The sequence below is a fragment of the Wyeomyia smithii genome, chromosome 3 (genome assembly GCF_029784165.1).
Source record: "Wyeomyia smithii strain HCP4-BCI-WySm-NY-G18 chromosome 3, ASM2978416v1, whole genome shotgun sequence".
Classification (NCBI taxonomy): Eukaryota; Metazoa; Arthropoda; class Insecta; order Diptera; family Culicidae; genus Wyeomyia; species Wyeomyia smithii.
The window spans coordinates 40,925,881-40,945,676 of record NC_073696.1 but is presented as its reverse complement, the minus strand read 5'-3'; the positions used below and the strand labels follow the sequence as shown (position 1 = coordinate 40,945,676).

General features: G+C 35.3%; 1 protein-coding gene across 2 annotated transcripts in view; it reads left to right on the top strand.

Moving 5' to 3' along the window:
• LOC129733170 (1-phosphatidylinositol 4,5-bisphosphate phosphodiesterase classes I and II) overlaps nt 1–19,796 on the top strand; it is a 181,893-nt gene that overhangs the window by 104,543 nt on the left and 57,554 nt on the right. For both annotated transcript variants that reach the window (XM_055694793.1, XM_055694792.1), the window contains exon 5: nt 19,108–19,241. In XM_055694793.1, the coding sequence (XP_055550768.1) occupies nt 19,108–19,241 (134 nt within the window). The remainder of the gene's footprint in view (nt 1–19,107; nt 19,242–19,796) is intronic.

Below are 19,796 nucleotides of genomic sequence, written 5' to 3'. Positions count from 1 at the left end.
GATGGTTTGATGACGGCATCCATTTGACAGACATTACGAGCTAATTCGGTTTGTCCTGACAGATTGTTGACAACATCTGGTGGCAAGGCTATAAATTATGTAATAATAGAGAAAGTGTGAAAAGTGGCTGGCAATCGAATCAAGCAAAAAAATTACTACTAGTTTTGAGAAGTTAATCATGATCAAAATCGCGAAATGTAAATAAGTTATACGACGTTTGAGGTACATCACATAAAAAATCATTAATTCAACGTACCGTCTGCCGGGGTGAGATTAAGCCACGGGGGTGAGATTGAGCCGAAACGGGAAATGTTTGTATGTTAAATTACTTGAGATTTACAAAACCTAATACCTCAAATTCAATACTTTATGAAACATGACATATTTATTCACAACTTAAAATGGAATATAGATAATATCAGTGAACTGTTTCGCTTAAAGAATGTTTCAAAGTACAGGGTGAAAAACATGCGCGAATAACGTTATCCAAAAATGTCCCAGGAAAACCAACCCGATCAAGAAATCACAAGAACTTACTGCTCAGTTGGTACGTTAGGATGTCGTCTCCAATGTGTTGAGGAAATATTATGCATTGAACCTATGCCGGCTCAGAAAATAATGTTTTTCCAAACTGTACACTTTTCGAGCCCTTTTGGGGTGAGATTGTGCCAAGCTATATTGAACGGCACAGTGTGCGTAATTCACATTCACGACAAATTTATATCAGAATACACCAAAACACTTGCATTGTTTACATAGGGTATTTTTTTTATCCCCACAGCATAAGGTATGTTGTCTAGCTATGGTATTCTTTGAAATAATGACTAAAAGCTTGAGAAGCTTACTGTTCTCAATTGTTAGATAGAAATTTTCAATTATTGATATTACTTATGGATAGAGACAGTGGTAATTCGCGGCAAAAAAGTTGAAAACTCGCGGGTGGCAAAATAGAAAATATTCGAATTTCGCGGTAGTTTCGCGGCACGCTTTTTTTTTTTCAGAAAACACTGAATAAAGTATTTTTTTCTCTGGCAAGAACAAGAAACAACTGTTTTATTTAATTAAATGTACGGTAATTTAACCGCACAATCTATAATTTCTTTGCATTACTAACTAAAAGCACTTGCTGTGTGAAATTATTTCAAGTTATATTGTGGTGTCTGTAGGCACCTATTATTCATGTTATACTGGCTCACGCTGCATTCCGTACCTACTGAAGTCCGGAAATCGATAAATATCTAATTGCCAACCGGGAAAATTCAGAAAAACGTCGATTATTTTAAAAAAGATGCTGGCTACGCCTCCCTCATTCATCTTGCAACTTAGACTTTATGGCTGCACTCTCAGGAATTCTCAGGAATGCAGGTCACCAATCGCAAAATTCAATTAGGACTGACAAAATCGCGTTGCGAGAGAGCGGTTGTAGTACTGTTCCATGTTATTGGTTACGTAGAAAACGACCTTTCATTGCCATCTATGTGTCTATTAATCTTTAGCTTTGTCCTTGTTGCTGGTTTTCATGAATTTCGTAGGTTGCAAATCGAAATGTTTCATGATTGTCATAGAATGTTGCTGTTTTTCATTACTTTCGCGGCATTTCGTGGGTTTTTGTGAATTTCGCGGTCGAAGCTAGATTTCGCGGAATTCGCGGCTTCCGCGAAATCGCGATTTACCACCCTCCCTACTTATGGAATGTAACAAAATTTTGTACACCAATTCTATATAAACTGATGACTTTCAAAGAGAAGAAAGAGGGTTGTGGGTACGTTTCCAGAGGTTTTGAGATCTCCAATGGAATATACAGTTGTCAATGACACATAATAATTGAAACGAAAAGTCTTCTCAAACTTCACGCCCTAACGCTTCCCCTTTTTAGGCTATTGGAGACGCCACTATGTGTATAAAGACTGTCTATAAGCCACGTTCTCATAACTAATTACTCTATGCATCAATTTGATCCAGCCATACATTTTTATATAATTCATATGATACATAGTTTCTGATCAACCCCCTAAAGCCCCTTAATAGTCCATGTTGTTTATGGTCGTCCCTATACTTACTGTTTTATCATGTTAGTCATGTGGATTGTTCGTAGACACACTACTGTTCATTTAACAGGTATTAAATTCAACTTTTTGTTTTTGGCACAATCTCACCCCATAGAAGGGGTGAGATTGAGCCAAAGTTCATGTATTATCAGCAAAATTATAGTTTATTGTAACTCAACCATATTTGATATAGTTGATAACAAAACATTCTAGAATGCATTGGTGTATTTTGGATCGAATTCTTTGCTTAAATGTGTGCGTTAGAAGCTTGAGATCAAAAAAACATAATTTTTTGGCACAATCTCACCCCGGATGACGGTAGTTTGAATGTGATTTTTTGCCCCGTAGAGAGTTTGCACAACTTCTGTATGGCGTTAATTGCTCTCGTTTCAAGTGGTAAATTATGCTCCTCGGTGAAAACAGTCCTAGCAGGCACTTCAGTAACTCGCATACATATTGCATAATGTATCGTGTCGCAGGTAAGCGAGTTTTGCTTGTACCGTCCCATCATTGTACGCAGATCGAGTTTAAAAATAGAATTTTGAGCGTGTCATTTTTTTCCACTCCCAAAGGTGTGGAAAATCGCCTTGCTGTGTCATCAAGCTAAAGAGAAAATGCGACTGCCTGAGTGTATTGCAGATGCTGCGGTATGTTTCTCGGCTCTGTAACATCCACAGATTATCCAGAGGGCATTGGAAGAGTATACAGAATGATGAAGAGTGGAGACAATGGAAATGAAAAAGTCGCCATAAATGACACTGATGAAAATTGCACCTCGGGTAAGGAAAGGAGGGGGTGCGTTTAATCGTGAGCCTCTTCGAAGCCCTTATTATTAGCAGAGGCGAGCGGGGTAAAGCCACTTCGAGGTTTTCGAAAATACAATCCTATCATCCATGAATAGTAAACATTAATGGTTAATCTTTTATATTCTAAAGATTTAACTGAGAGAATGTAGTAGGATTTACCTTCACGTTCAATTTTATCTCGGTTGTCACATGATGGAATGGTAGTGTGCGTCATATTTATATAAAAAGTCGTTGTAATATAAAAGAACGGATTTGTGCTGAATGAATCCATATCATTTGTATGAATGTGTGTATGGGTATTTTCTATAATTTCTATTCTATTTTATACTATGCATAGTATAAGCCTCAGTTATTGAAAATTTTAATGAGTATTGATAAATAGATAGTAAAATTTTAAATATGATTGACGCATCGCCGCATGGCTATCGTTCTGAAATCCATTTTTTTGTGTGATTTCTCATATAAGTTTAAAATATTCGAAACGTTCAAGATATCGATCTTCACAGTTTGTAAGCATACTAGACAATACCCAATTCTCTTCATTCGATGGCATTCTCTCAACGCACAGTGGGGAATCGCTGGCCATCAGCCAAAGAATTTATTTTTCGTTAGCTGTTTCATAATATTTTTCCTTTATTGCTATAACATTCAAGTGTCTAAATCCGAAATTTGGGCGCAATATCATGAAATCTGAATTTTTTATGACTTTTCAAAGCTTGGCGAACTGACGTTTTTTGTCATTTTTTTGAAAAAAAGTACATTACTTTGAAACGCTCTGTAGCTTTAATGATAGCTTGGATTTTTTTGACGTCAAAGAAAAAGTTGTTGTAAATATTGTGCAAAACAAACCCTTTTCATTAGATATTGTAAAATTTTGTCATAATAGGCCTGACACTAGAAAAAATTAAAAAAAACGTAATTTTTTGTAGAAAAGTAGCTTAAAAGTTTAGTTGCCGCAGTTTGCCACGGTTGTGACTACATTCAAAATTTAGGTAAAAACGTAAGCTTTCAAATGCATACTGTCCGCTACTGCGCAAACCTGCGCAAATTGTCACTTTAGTGAAATTCATGGAAATTCATGATATAGAACTCAATTCGTAAGAATAAAATAAATATTCGGGTAAAAATTACAAAATTTATCAATTAAAAGTTATAAAATAAGTGTTAAATAAGAAAATAGAAAACAAATCTTTATGAAATTTTAATCATGTCAAACTTTATCACTTTCTGCAAATTTAAAACAATATTAAAAACATTCAGCCCTTTTCAATATATGATCATGAAACTCGCTAAACTGATTGAAGTGTCAAATACTAGCAGCAAATTCATACCATCAAACTCCGGCTAACAATAGCCCGTTTGAAGATTGCTTTTGCTTCACACTTGTTTGCATAAGCACACATTTTGCTTTATGAGAAAAAAACAAAAAACAGTCGTCGCCCTCCGCATCTTTCGTATTCATTTAGAACGTTGTGTCATTCCAGTGTCTTGGTTTTCAAATTCATAAATTCGTTGAATTTTATTATGGAGCCTTCAACTTCAGCGGCACCACCTAATTCAATGTCTAGTAAGTTGTCAATTCATGGTGTTATACATGTATTTAAATGTCCTCTTGCAACCATAGAAACCGGATTAGGAAGATAACATATGTATGAAACAATGAAACATCGAACATTACTAGAAGAAATGAAAATTGCAGCGAAAGACATTTCGCCTGCTGATAAGTATAATGAACTTCAAATTTTCTGGGAACAATTCAACACGAGATTTTAGCGATCACAGCGAAAGATGATGATGCTGATGATGATTTTTTCAATTTGTAATTAGTTTAGTAATTAGTAAAAAAAAAAAATATATATATATATATATATATATATATATATATATATATATATATATATATATATATATATATATATATATATATATATATATTTACACTAAAACAACATAAGTAATACAATATATATATATTTATTTATTTATTTAGGCAAAATTTGTTTAGTTCGAGGGTTCGTCCATAAATTACGTATTTTTTCAATGGGGAGGACGCCAGATGGCACTACTAGTGGTCAAAAATCATATAATTCTATAAAAAAAGAAAAAAGTGCCGAAAAATATTAAAAATTGAATTTCGTGCTTTATGGACGTCCCCAAACAAAAAATGGATGCCAAATTCGTGTTCAGCGCCCCAAAATTATGTCAATACCAAGTTTTTGGCGCATTTATCGACACTTTTTTTGCTTGGCCAGCCCTTGTATGGAGTCGCCCCACTGTGCAACGTGTTAGCACCTTGTTGATTCACCTTGTGCTACGATGTTTGAACATATCCTTAGCAGAAAATTTATAACCTCATCCACCAATAATGAATGGAGGACAAAACCGGTGCCGATAAAACATCGTTCCAGCACTGCCATTATGCTGCCTTCCAACAGTGAACAGCAAATCCGCTCCACTTATATTGCCAATGGCACTTACCTTCCCATCTTTTGTATAATGTGTTCTACAAGTCGATACACCATCCTGGCAGAAACACTTCACGAGGAAAAGTGTTATGCAGCCGATAAAAATCCTACGCCCTCCTGTCATCGCTGCGGCTGCAACGGTTTCTGATGATGCAACTGGTGGGTTAAAGTGGGCCGGCTGTGCCCGAAAGAGGCTACAGAAAAACCTTTCAATCAGATGAAAAGCCTTCCGGATAGTGTTGAATTTCCTCTCCGGAAGGTGCTCAAACCACGGGTGCTTTTGTCTGCTTGTTGCTGCACAGCGTTAAATCCTAATTTAAACATTCCCCCGCCGATCCAGTCTCCGCACCACGCTGTTTGGTGTCGTTCCAGTCACGCCGGTAATCGGCCAGTTTGAGAACACGTTTGATTCCACGTTGCACGGACGGATTTATATTTCACCCTTTGTTGCACCAGCGGATTTAGTATGACATACGGCTGTTACGTTTTGCCTTTCTCCTAGAAAGGTATAGCAATCACTGGAAAAACCAAAGGTATAAAAGTGCTCCGAAGGGTCGAATCTCGTATATCAATCGACTTAGTTTGACGAGCTGAGCATTTTCTGTATGTGTGTGTGTGTGTGTGTGTGTGTGTGTGTGTGTGTGTGTGTGTGTGTGTGTGTGTGTGTGTACGTGTGTGTATGTGAGTGTGTATGTAACGCTCTCCCAATCTCACTCGATTTTCTCAGAGATGGCTGGACCGATCTTCATGAAATTAATTGCAAATGAGAGGTCTAGTTGCCCCATGAGACCCTATTGAATTTCATTGCAATCGGATTTTTAGTTTAGAGGTTATATTTAAAAATGTGAAAATCACAAACCATCATTATCTCAAAAACTACTCAACCGATTTTAACAAAATTGGTTTAAAATGAACGAGCTACTTAAAAAACCCTTAACTTTTGAGTTTCATGAAGATTGACCTTGTGGTTCAGAAGTTATTTGTAGAAACGTGTTCTGGAGAATGTTTAATCTCACTCATGTTTCTCAGAGATGGCTGAACCGATTTCCACAAAATCAGTGTCATTTGGAAGGTCTAGTTACCCCATAAGACCCAATTGATTTTTTGCAATCGGACTATTACTTTGCCTGTTATTTTTAAAAATGTGAAATCTAGCTTTGAAAAGAAACATATTCCGAAGAATACATAAACTCACTCACTTTTCTCAGAGATGGCTGAACCGATTTTCACGAAATTAGTGTCAAATGAAAGGTCTAGCTGACTCATAACACCCTATTGAATTTTACTGTAATCGAACTGTAACTTCGTCTGTAATGTACCGAATTGTGAAAATCACGAAACTTCATTATCTCAGAAAGTACACAACCGATTTGATCAATAGTATTATCAGATGAACGGGCTAGTTGAAGGTTAACTGATGAATTATGATTTAACACGTGGTTTCAAAGTTTGGCTGCCCTATTCGTTCCCATTTCATTTGATTATAATCGAACTAAGCAACCGTTATGTATTAAATTGTTAATAAAACAACGAAATTCTATTATCTCAAAGATTACACGACTTATTTGAACATAACTAGTGTCATACGAACGAGTCATCTCTCAAACTTACAAATAACAAACTACATAACAATTTGATATGTGGTTCAAAAGTTATGGAAAGAAAAGAAATTCATAGGCTATTTAAAACTATACCTGCTTTTATCAATATATGTGGCCTCAATATAATTTATATGTGGTATCGTACCATTTGAATGTTCCCGGTATCGCTCGTGATTAAATTGTTCGAAATTAAGAGTCATTTCTTTTATTTCGCTATTTCTTGAGCATTTACATTACGTCAAATTTCATATTTTATACTTCTATTACAACATCATTATTTTAGAACCCAAAAAGTGAATACACACTTATTGGATTGAAGCGTTCATGTAAATCTATTTTTACAAATAATAAGTTTGAATGAGAAAGGCTGAGTCTGACCGCTAGGTGGATTAATTTAGGTTTTTTGACTTGGGAAAAATAGTTTAATATAGTATTAGTATTAATGATTAGCATATTACTCTATATTATAAGATATATTGAATCATTTAATAAGCCAGTATCCATCACGTACCAGCACGAACGAACCAGACAATAGAGATTACAAAACAGCCATTCAACTCAACAGCAACATTTAATATCGCTGAACGCTACCCGCTAGATTGGATTGCTGTTTCGCGTGTGCATGTTGCTTCAACCTGAACTGTTGGCCGATACAAGTGACGAGCTACCAAATCTCCAGTGAGCTAACGCTAGGAGCAGCACAAATGACAAAGGAAAAATTTTCTTCCACTTTCACAAACAATAAAAAAGGAAACTTGGTGCTGGGAGCTGGGACGCAATTAAAAAGTTTCCTTTGCACGCTACAAGATAAAGTCCTATTGTACGGGAGAAAAGTTTTCTGTAAGCTTCATCTTAAATAATTGCCAACGCTTATATCTCGATTGTCTGGGGCATAGGCGCGCACGATATTGCTAGCTGGACCCCTCTAGAGTCAACAGGGGGAAAACTCGTCGTGGAGGACACATTCTTACCTTATCGCTTGAAAATTAGTTGCTATTAGCTTTTGGTAGACACTTTTCCACTGTAAGTCTTGCTCATGCGAGAATTATGTTTTCAAAAGCGCGTTAAAGTTAGTTTTGATGTAAACACATTTTAATTGTTTTTGACGCGCTTTATCGCAACTGTTACTGACGCAAGCCGTTTTTTCTTCATTGCAGCTTAGCACGCGATGTGAATTGCTATAGTCATTTATTCCGACATCTTTGCACTGCGACTTAGTAACACCTAGCGTTGGGTTTATTACCATGGCATATGAAAGTTCTGTTCATTTATTATCATGCCACATAAATTTGCTTGTATCTGTTTTTATTTAGCTTTGGATGAAAAATATAGGATAACTTGTTTCGCCTTCTTCTTAAGAAATTCATTTCAACCACTCCATTACTATATTGTGTTCAAGTTTTTGACATTTTGCTAGCGTTGTTTGGCGGGTATTTTCGAAGTCCGGACCGTTGAGAGAAGTTTTATGAAAGATTTCACCATTTTTGTTCTTAATTAAGTTCAGAGTTATTTGACCAATTGCTTCGAATTTGACAAAGCTGATAGATATGTAAAATCTAATATTGAAAGAGAATAATAGAACAATAAAGACGTAAAATTGAGCAGCAACAAACAGAAGAGATGTATAAACGTGAAACAATATAATAAAAAAAACACAAGAAAAAACACAATTATTGATTCACTAAGCAATCAATATTTGTTAGAAAACAACTAAAATCATCCATTCACAAGCAGCACACATGCACACATATACGAACATACAAACATTTTATTTAAACAGGATCATAAGTTTTCTAGATAACAAATGTTCTGAGTTTTCTGAAAGTTCGATTGCAATAAAATTGACATTTGACATTCAGATAGAGTTAATCGGTCCAATCATCTCCGAGAACTTTTGGAATACTGATAAGAGGGGCAGGTTGATATTACAAAAATAGTGGTTAAACGTGCTCAGGTCACTTACTTCCAATACGGGTTGCCTTGTAGTAGGGATGCGAAAATTGGAGATTATCGAAGAGAGCGAACAGGCGAGAACAACGTACATGAAGTATTTTCCTGCCATCTTTAGTGATATCGTTTACCGTGCAACGCACGTGCTGTTTGAGTAAACAGTTGCATAGTTCAGTGAAGGGTCATTCCGAGAATAACATGCGAATTGTTGTTCATCGCATGACAAATGAGCAATTCCACAAAAAACGGGCAAGCATATTCAAATAATTTCTAGGCGATGAAAAAGTGACCTAAACGCTATCACAATCAGTTTTCATTATTATTTTTATTAAATTTCCTTTTAATTATGTTTATATACGGTTTACTGGTGCAAAACATTTAGACATCATTAATCCAGGAATCTTTTATGTGGTTTACACATAAATAAAAGACAGATGTACGATCAATTGCCTACTCTTGGTTCCAGAGGTATCATTCGAAAACGTGAATTCCGATTGAAAGAGCAAACTTGAGCAATGACAAACACTCTCAAAGTTTGAAGGATATTCCAATTAAGGGGAAAAAGTGAAATTCAGAGAGGTACTTTGAGGTACTTTTTTGACGATCGATTTTAAATCGAAAGTATCTTTTTTCTCCTAGCATGACCAAGAAGCCTTTAGCTTCCAAATGCGCTACGTTATTTCTCAATAGTAGCATTTGAAATGTAGTAGCTACATGCCTCTGCCGTTGCCATTTTGGTTTTAAGTTGAAAAGATATTAAGTATAATAAAAAATTAATTTGAAAACTAAGGTTTTTTTTTAAATAACGTGTCACTTGAATAGTTGAAACCACTTAACAGTAGATGCGTTTCATGACCGTATGGGCGAGCTTGCGAGGTTAATAATATCATTACAGTATGTCTTAAACATGTATAAAACATATCAGCATATGGAGTTGGTTCAATAAGAGATCCATTTTTTTTTGATGATCTATGGAACGTTGCGCTGTGAGACGTAGGCACCCATTCCAATACAAAAGTGGCAAGAAATTCATTCGTTTTTTGGCCGCACTGAAAAACTGATCACTTGGATCTACGTCACAATGTTATACCACGGCAGTGGAGACGTCATACCGATCAAACAATTTGGTCCTGAAAATATTTGTAATCATCAATACCTTCCCAAAATAGCATTTTTAAATAGCTTCTCAAAAATGAGTTGTGTTCCAAAAAATTAAATCAATAGCATAACATGGCATCTTTTCCTTGTAGAAACGTCTATGCAAAGTTTCAGCCAAATCAAAAATGATAATTGAAGAAAATAAAAAAAACTGGGACATTTTTTGTGTGCAAATCAAAATGGACTATTGAAAAATTCTACAAAAATGAGCAACCATTTTAACCAACCATTTCTAGTTTGATTGAAACTTTGCAAAGATGGTTCTATGGGCAATAAGAGCCATTTGGTGCTATTGGTTATTTTTTATCACGACTCGGTTTTTAGAAACTATGTAAAAATGCTGTGCAGAAAAAATATTAATTATTAAATATATTTTCAGAACTGAAATGGTTTGTTTGATTGGTGTAACGTCTTCTGCAAAGTTAGTTACAATGATAATAATCTCATTTTTTGAAAAAAAAAAAACCTGAATTAATCCGCCTAGTAGTGCAGAAACCTTTGTTATACTAACTATTACTACACATAAACTTATTATGCCAGTAAACCATAAATCGTTTAAAATTTCATTTAAAAGATAGTTTTCCAGAGGATGAATCAAATACGATCATTGAATCAAACCTCGACGTAGTTTTCACAAATATTGTGAATGTCATCACTGGAGTCTGCATTATATTTTTTCGACCCCAAACCATTTTTTAAGCTGTCTGGGATAGAAACAATTTTAAAATTTTTGACATAACCGAACGCCCAGCAACAATAAAGATAACAATGATGCAGATTTCATTCTAGAACAGTAAATATGTTTGTCAGTTCATTGCAATACTATAGATATACATAATTCCTCATAATCCAAGCTAAATTACCACAATGGCTTCGTTTTTAAAAATCACAAAATCTAGAAAAAAACATAGTGATTGTAGATCGTGAATTAGCATCGAATATTTCCTACGATTTGCAGCAAAGTTCAACAAACTTGCTCTCAAAAAATATAGTTCAGAATTATACAGGAACGCGTTAAATGCTTTGTTACCGTATAAAAGTTACTTGAATCATACGTGTGATTTTTTCAAAAAATCAACAAAAATCTTGATAAAATCTGTGAGGATCGAATGCGAATAGATTTCATTGAAATTCATATAACTACTTTTGAAAGTTGTCAGTTTAATTCTATTCCACATGTATGATTTGAAAATGAAGGTTTTTCGCAAGACTTAAGGATTCTGGCTTTTTAAAATGTATTCGAGAACGTTACTCTTTTTCAAGGCCTAGGCTGTATGGTAAAATCCAAAACAATTTCAGAACTTTATAAAACTTGCTGCGACGACGAGAAGTGGAATAACATGGATACTCTGTTTGCACTGACTTTTATATTAGAAAGCAATATTTATAATACACAAAAGCGCAGTGTATCAGGTGAGTAAGAACCCGAGTAAAGTTGAATATCAAAACGATAACATGATGTGATGTCTTGTTATCAAGTAAGCCAAATCCTATAACATGATATTCCATATTTAGATAACAGAGAACAACAAAATGAATCCAAAAATGCCATGATTTGTTATTCAGATGCCCTGAGGGCTGTTATCCTACTTTATTCGGGAAGCGGACTTAAATAAGCATTCCGGTTCCCTCTGGAATATATTGAAAACTGTTACAAAAGGTTCATTAATTTACATCAGTTAGGACGCACTACACAGAGTATGAAACACAGCAAAGATATCTTTTACTCTTAAGCGGGTATTACACGAAGCAAATATTTGCTATTTTTGGTACGGATTTTATTTTGCGCAAATAAAATTCGTAACAAAAATAGCAAATGTTTGCTTCGTCTAATACCTGCTTTAGTTTCTTTTGAGAAATAAATATCGGTTGAAAAAAGAGAGAGCGAGAGAAAAAGAGAAAAGGGGAGATAGAAAAAAAAAAAAGAAAGATAGAGACAGAAATGATCCAAAACGTACAATATCTTATGTTTAAACATTCTGATTTAAATATTCTAACATTCGAGCAACTAATAAAAAAACTCGCTCAGTATGATTTTTAAGGAGCTTGGGAGCTTCCATTTGCACTTGTATACACCAATAGCGGATAATGCGTTCTGTAAGAAAGGTGGGATTTTTTCTTGTTTTTCTTTGTTCGATTTTGATATACCACACAGATGAACAACATATTTACACATATACACGTGCATACACACATACGCATATATACTGTCAGTGTTCATTAAGTTGAACTGAGTCGATTAATATATAAGACTTGGCCCTCAACAGATTCATTTGGTGTTCAAAGTTAAATATCCTATGTAAAAAAATACTCTTCGATCAATATCTCGAAATCTAAGCCACTAATCAAAAATCCACTCGGTAGCATTCGGTTCGGTAGCTTTCGTTTGCGTATAAGATCATCGAAATCGGATTTTGCGTTCTGTAAGAAAGGTGCGTTAGTATTTTGCGGCACATACATACAGACAACATACATACACACACACATACACACGAACAGACATTGCTCAGTTCGTCGAGCTGAGTCGAATGGTATATACAATTCGTCCCTCCGGATCTTGGATCTATTTTGCGTTTTTCGACCGATTTTATAACCTTTGTTTAGTATAACAAAGGTAATATAACAAAGAAAAAACATAAAAAAGCAATTGTTTTTTCGAAAACAAAAGTTTGATGAAAATTTAAAATTAATTATCTAAAAATGGTTATTTAAAAAATATTTTTCTGATGATCGGTGAATTTTGAAGAAAACAAACCAAGGAATCCAGAAAAAATATTATTTTTGACCGGAAGTGTTGCCAGATAGATTATTTTTATATTTTAAAAACTAAATTTGCATTTCTCGGCAAATGCAGCTAATTTTCTTTCAAATTTGATGGTTTCATCGTATTTTTCAGAAAATTTTACGTGAGAAACACTTATCACTCCGTGGTAATATGGGCCAATCTCGAGATAAAGCATTTTTACGAAAATAGTTCTGAATTTCGTAATTAATTTTTCGTAAAAATGTTATACCTCAGGATTGGCTTATATTACCACGGCGTGGTAAGTGCTTCTTACGTAAAATTTTCTGAGAAACACGTTGGAACCATCAAATTTAAAATAAAATTAGCTGCATTTGCCGAAAAATGCAAATTTAGTTTTAAAATACAAAAACAATCTCTCTGGCAACACTTCCGGGCAAATAAAATATTTTTTCTAGATTCCTTGTTTTATTTTCCTCAAAATTCACCTATCACTATTTTTCGGGTGTCTTACCTCTATAAATTATAAAATAAATTGATTACGAAATTTACAACTTCTTTCGTAAAAATGTTATATCTCGAGATTGGCACATATTACCTTGAGATGATAGTTGTTTCTTATGTGAAATTTTCCAAGAAACACGATGAAAATATCAAATTTTAAATAAAAATGGCTGCAATTGCCGAAAAATGTAAATTTAGTTTTCAAATACAAAAATAATTTATCTGGCAACACTTCCGGTCAAAAATTATATTTTTTCTGGATTTCTTGGTATATTTTCTTCAAAAATCATCTATCAGTATTTTTCGGACATCTTACGTCTATGAATTGTAAGAAGAATAAAATATAGATTTTTGACAAAAATTGCGCGACTTTGCAATAAAGAGGTGGGTTCTGGAGAGCGGGGGGTATTTCAATCGACACCAAAATTGGGATTTTTCCAAAATGACAGTAGATGGATAATTCTTCCAACTTTGAACAAAATCTGTGATGGTCGTGTCCAAGTGGCATGTACGCTTCGTATGGAATGACCCATATTTCAAATCGTATTAAAGATCCCGCATGGCCTGGCCACATTTTACGTGGCTTTGAGCTTGCAGTTAGATCGAGAGACAACGTCTGTCGCTCCCGAAGGTAGCAATGAACTATTGTATACGGTACATCATAACAGTTTCCTGCTTTACGTAGCTTTCCTGTCTCTCGTGCCTTGGAAATAATATTTTTCAAAGGCTCAGCACTGTTTTGCTTCCGTTTAGAGCTCAATAGAAGTTGAGAGGGTGTTTAAATTGGTGAAAATCACATTTGAACCGGAGTGATCCATATTTATAGAGAACTATCTTGTCTCGGTCCCTATGATGGAACACTTAGAAAATAACTAGTTTTTGCAGAAAAATCGTTATCAACCATCAACATTTTGATGAATCGTGAAGAACTTACCTGGATCTTTGTGTATGAGTTATTTTTTGCACGAGAATTAGCGATTATATGACATATGAGCCTTATAAATGATGAGCGTGCTACTTACGCTAATTGAAAAAAAAAAAAAAACGACAAATATTTTGATAGATTCTGGAAGACAATATGTGAAATGCCTATAAAAAACACACCAATCTAGGAATAAGAACGATGTTTTCTGTGTTTAAAGCTAGCAAAAATGGCATATTTTACTGCAAAAATGTTACATGCCTTCCAACCGTTAGTTTAACTGAGTTAAATAACATGAGACACAAAAGTGATCCGTAATTGTGGGAGATCCATAATTGTGGGGGGAGTGTATTTTCCTGATATACCTTTGCCGGAATAAAGTGTTGATACTAGACACCTTTTTTCCTTTAGTCCCTTAGTTAGTCCTTTCTTGGTAATTATAGAAACAAAGAACAAAGTTAAAAATTGAAAAACGGAAAAAATCGGAAAACAGAATGGTTTCTCTCCGGGGTTGCAGTAAGATATGTTTTAATTTGTTAGATCAATCTAGCAACAAGTCTGTTTCTGGATGGTTTCAAAGATTAGTTTTTCCCATCTCATTTCAGGGAGCCATGCATCAAAGTGGTCAAAGTTTCATATTTTTGACCAATGAAAAGCCAGCATGTATTTTTCGATATAGAAATTTTTATAATGCCAAATGTCTAAGAAATGAATAAATCGTCGAGGTCTGATGTTGTCTCTAATTTTTTATGCTGGTAAGGAAAGTTATCGAGCTAAACATTTTTCTTGAAGTTTCTGCATTTTTGAGACATTTGGTTTAAAAAGAAATCATTATTTCGACAATTTCATGAACTACTACTTTTCATCGGCTAAAAAAGTGATACCTTAAGAGCCACTTCGCGGAGACCGCAACTAGGTCTTGTTTCGCAGTTCTCCGATTGGACTGAAACTTCCAGGGTTTGTTTATCTATATAATAGAATAATGTTTTGCATAATGTAAAATTTTTTAAAAAGGGGTAAGTGGGGTAAAAAAGCATGTCAAAAATTGATGTCCAAAAATTGCTAAAAACGTAAAATTGTCATAACTTTGTGCAAACTGAATCGATTGTCATGAAAATTGGCATGTTTATTATACTCTATAAAGGCAACAAAATGAGGGTTATTGGAAGTTACTATCAACAATACATGATGAGATATTCGCATTTTTCTAAAAAAATAAGGTGATTTTCACAGCAGTTTTTCTCTTGCCAACAGATCTAGGATTAAAATCCAAATAATACGTTTTGTAGTGCAACTCAAGAGCTTTCATAAGATATATTCAGAAAATGCGCCGTTATAAAGATGCCTGAGAAAATCCATTTTTTCTATAACATGTTATTGACCATCATATCGAACCCATTGTGCGAGAAGCGAAACTCCGGTTTTGTGTCCTTGTTCTTTATGCACTAATGCACTAATGCAAAAGTTTGAAGAAATTTAAGTTTTTGGAAAAGGGGTTAGTGGGGTAAACCGGCTCTTCAAAATCTTGTATTCAGAAACTGCTCAAACCGTAAAGTCGGCTTATTCCCGAAGTTACACGATGAAATGAGAAGTTATTTTTGGAGCTAACAGAGGTAGAATGAATGCCAACAAAGCCTTGCGATACGTTTTGTTAAATTTTTTTTAATATGGTCTTTGAATAATTCAATAACCAAGGGGTCAAATGTAGTATAAAAACAAATAAAATCTATATTTCATTATCTTTATTTTAAATCTGTATTATCATCATCTAAGCACTCGTCGAGCATATTAGTAATTGCACTCAATGCATTTTCAAAAAATGCATTTTTTCTTGTGGCTCTGGTATCAGCAAAAAACCTCATGAAAATCAATGTTTGAGAATTGATTGATTCATTATTACCAACCAATATCACGTGGCTTTGTTGACATTCGTTCATTCCCTTGTCGGCTCCAAAAATAACCTCTCATTCCATCGTGTAACTTCGAATGTAAGCCGAGAGTAATTATTTTACGATTTGAGCAGTTTCTAAATATGAGATTTTGAAGAGCCTGTTTACCCCACAAACTCCTTCTCCTTTCAAATTTTGCAAACTATTGCATTAGCGCATAAACAAACATAACCTGAAAATTATAGCTCAATGGAAGAACAATGACACAAAACTGAGTTTCGCTTCTCGCACAATGGGTTCGAAATGATGGTCAATAACATGTTATAGAAAAAATGGATTTTCTCAGGCATCTTTGTAACGGCGCATTTTTTGAATATATCTTATGAAAGCTCTTGAGTTGCACTACAAAACGTATTATTTGGATTTTAATCCTAGATCTGTTGGCAAGAGAAAAACTGCTGTGAAAATCACCTTATTTTTTAAGTAAAATGCGAATATCTCATCATGTATTGTTGATAGTAACTTCCAATAACCCTCATTTTGTTGCCTTTATAGAGTAGAATAAACATGCCAATTTTCATGACAATCGATTCAGTTTACACAAAGTTATAACAATTTTACGTTTTTAGCAACTTCTGGACATCAATTTTTGACATGCTTTTTTACCCCACTTACCCCTTTTCAAAAAATCTGACATTATGCAAAACATTGTTCTATTATATAGATAAACAAACCACGAAAGTTTCAGTCCAATCAGAGAACCTCGATACAACCTCCCTTGTAAAGGTGGTTGCGGTTCTCGCGAACTGGCTCTTAATAGAATAAGCCGTAATGCACAACCCTAACATTAAAAAAACTTTGAAGATCAAAGGTTTTGGGGAGGCTTTAGGAGATATTTGGTCATTATATGATCATTCTTAGGAAACGGATGATACAACCATGGATTTAAAAATTGCGTCTGGATTAACTTAAGGTCTCTGGGCATCATCTCGATTCCGAATTTTTGATTACGGAAATACCAATATTAGGTGGAAATTGGATATTTTAACCTGTCTTTCAGGAACTTGAAGTTACCATCTTGAATTTCAAAATTGCATCTGAGGTCGATTCAAGGTCTCTGAGCGTCATTTTGGTTCCGGAGCTATCCATACTGGTTGGTTCTCTGCCATTTTTGGCAGTTGCGAAGACTGGAAGGCGACAAGTTCAATTGAACAATGAAGTCTGGAGTTGATTGCCGATCTCTAAGCATCATCTCGATTCTGGAGATACCGATATTAAGTGGTATTCGACCATTTTGGGCTGCTTTCCATAAACCGGAGGTCACCATCTTGAAATTCAGAATGGCATCGGGGGTCGATATCCGGCCTCTGGATGTCACCCAGGTTTTGAAAATATTCATATTGGATGGTATTTAGTCTTATTTTCAGTTATGATTGGTCTAAATCTGCGTTCGAAGCAAAGCTCATCATAAAATTCTTTCTCTCCGCATTTCAACCAATATTTCAATTCAGTTACATTTTTACACGATTGTTTAGGACGTTTTTCAAAATAACGCGATTTTTTCACATGTTTTTTGCACGGTACGTAGAGTCCGTGTACTTAACTGTATTTTTTCAGTTTTTTCTTGGCTTGGTTCAACATAAAATTGTCTATTCTATTAGTTTATATAAAATAATAATTCAAAAGTAAATCAGTGAAAAATCAGTTTCTACGGTAGGTGGTTATTTGTCACTGTTTGTGGACGAAAAAAAAATTTTACCCTACTTTTCCCCGCTTAATTAAACTTTTGCGAAATATTATAAAGTAATATTTCATACTCATGATCATTTGACTTGCGTTGAAACTATTCCCGATAACTTAGACAGAACGCCAACAAAACGCACCGAACCATCTGGCGCAGATTATCTTGGAATGAATCGTTCCGGATGAAAACTTTGCCAACGGTACGAAAACTTTCAACATTCACTGGCAAAGCAAACAGAAAATGCAATAGCCATGTTATTAAATGTTAATCAACTTTCCTAAACTGATGAAAGTGCAGTGAAACATCATTCAATTTGAACTGGCAGAATAAGTTTGCCTAGGTGAAAGGTATTTTCCATTCAGCAACAATTTTCTCCTTTAACCCAATATATAGATCGGTGGAGCAAGTGAACCCGCCCGAACATCCAGCTGTTCAGGCAGGTTAGTGCAGTCAGCTGTGAATGAAACATTTGCTCCCGGTAACGCAAACAACAAGCTTCAAGTTAAGCTGTGTTCAGTTATTTTTCCAAATCCCTTTTCTCATCTTGTAACAGAAAACACCATAGTAAAATTTCAGACTTTCCGTTCCTGTGATGGTTGGCCTCCTGGCTGCAATGTAGCACCAAAACTGACAGGAACGGAAAATGAGGAGCATTCCTGCTGGATTGCCAGAAGGCTCTTGAAATGTCTGTATTTCTAGCTGCACTCAGCATATATCTATGCGCTTGCCGTCGACACTAATGAAAAACAACGAAACTCGCTTCCCCTGTTCAATTTCCACTCAGAAACTTTTTGAAGGTTATTGTGATCCTCGTTAACGAAACTTGGCATACTGTACAGTTGTCCTGACATAGTGGATCTGCTGTGGGTTGGTTTCTGCGATGCAGTTTGTTAGTGCAGGCATTTTCGCTTGCTCTCCATCTCACTCTCTCGAGAACAGAATAAACGAAACATTCCAAGAAAGACTTGGTGCATTGACGTAGTAATTCACCCAGCAGTGTGGGCGCGGAAACCGAGTCAAAAGATACTCACTATACAACCTTACGCTTAGACACAAATCTCTGCAAATCACGTGGAGTAAAAGTTTTCGATTAACCGAGCCAAGACAAATCATTCTGTTTGGAACTTTTCTTGGCTCTTCTATCTTTCACCGTTCTTATCTTGCCGGGCGTCCGGTCTAGTTTCGCAACTCAATGTGCACTTCACCGTTGTTTTTCCAACTGTTTTTGTACGTTTATTCTCATCTCTCTCTTCCTTTACTTGTTCCTTTCGTTCCAGCTCTGGTGCGACGAGTTGATTCGGATGGCGTACAATCTGACGCAGCTGAACGGGCCAGCGATAATGTTTCTGCAGAAAGCGTACACTAAACTGTGCCTGCAGGTCGACAAGAGCGGGAAAATTCCGGTGAAAAAGTAAGCAAAATTACAGTTTATTGATTCCGAACCATGGCTGTGGCCTGTTCACTATTGCTGCATTCGTCTCGGTTGGGTGGAGAAAAATCGTATGATAAAACTTTTGTTCCAGTGCAATCTTTCATCGAGCCACAATATTGAATGTCTTGATGTCAGCATTTTTTTCTTTTTTTTTTTGTGGTAGTTTAGTTCTAGTAACAGCCAGAAAATTCTGGCTCGGTTGCAGTGAAAATATGGTAATTGAACGAATGTGAGCCCTCTCTCGGAAAACAATTATACGATATGAAATTATTGTTCCTATTGGTTGAACAAACGAAAAAATGGAGCAAACTCATTTAAACATTTCATGGCGTAAAACGAAGTAGAAATTGGTGTAATTTTCCCTAGAAATCCATTAGCAGATGAGGTTAAGTTTAAAGCTTGCTTGTTCTCTTTTTTTTCTCCTCTTGGCTACCATTTGTTCAGCTGTCAACGGAATATGGCGGGTGGATGCCACTGCATTTGCTACTACTGTTGCAGGTGCAGAAGTGGGTGTATTTTGCGTGAGAGCATGTA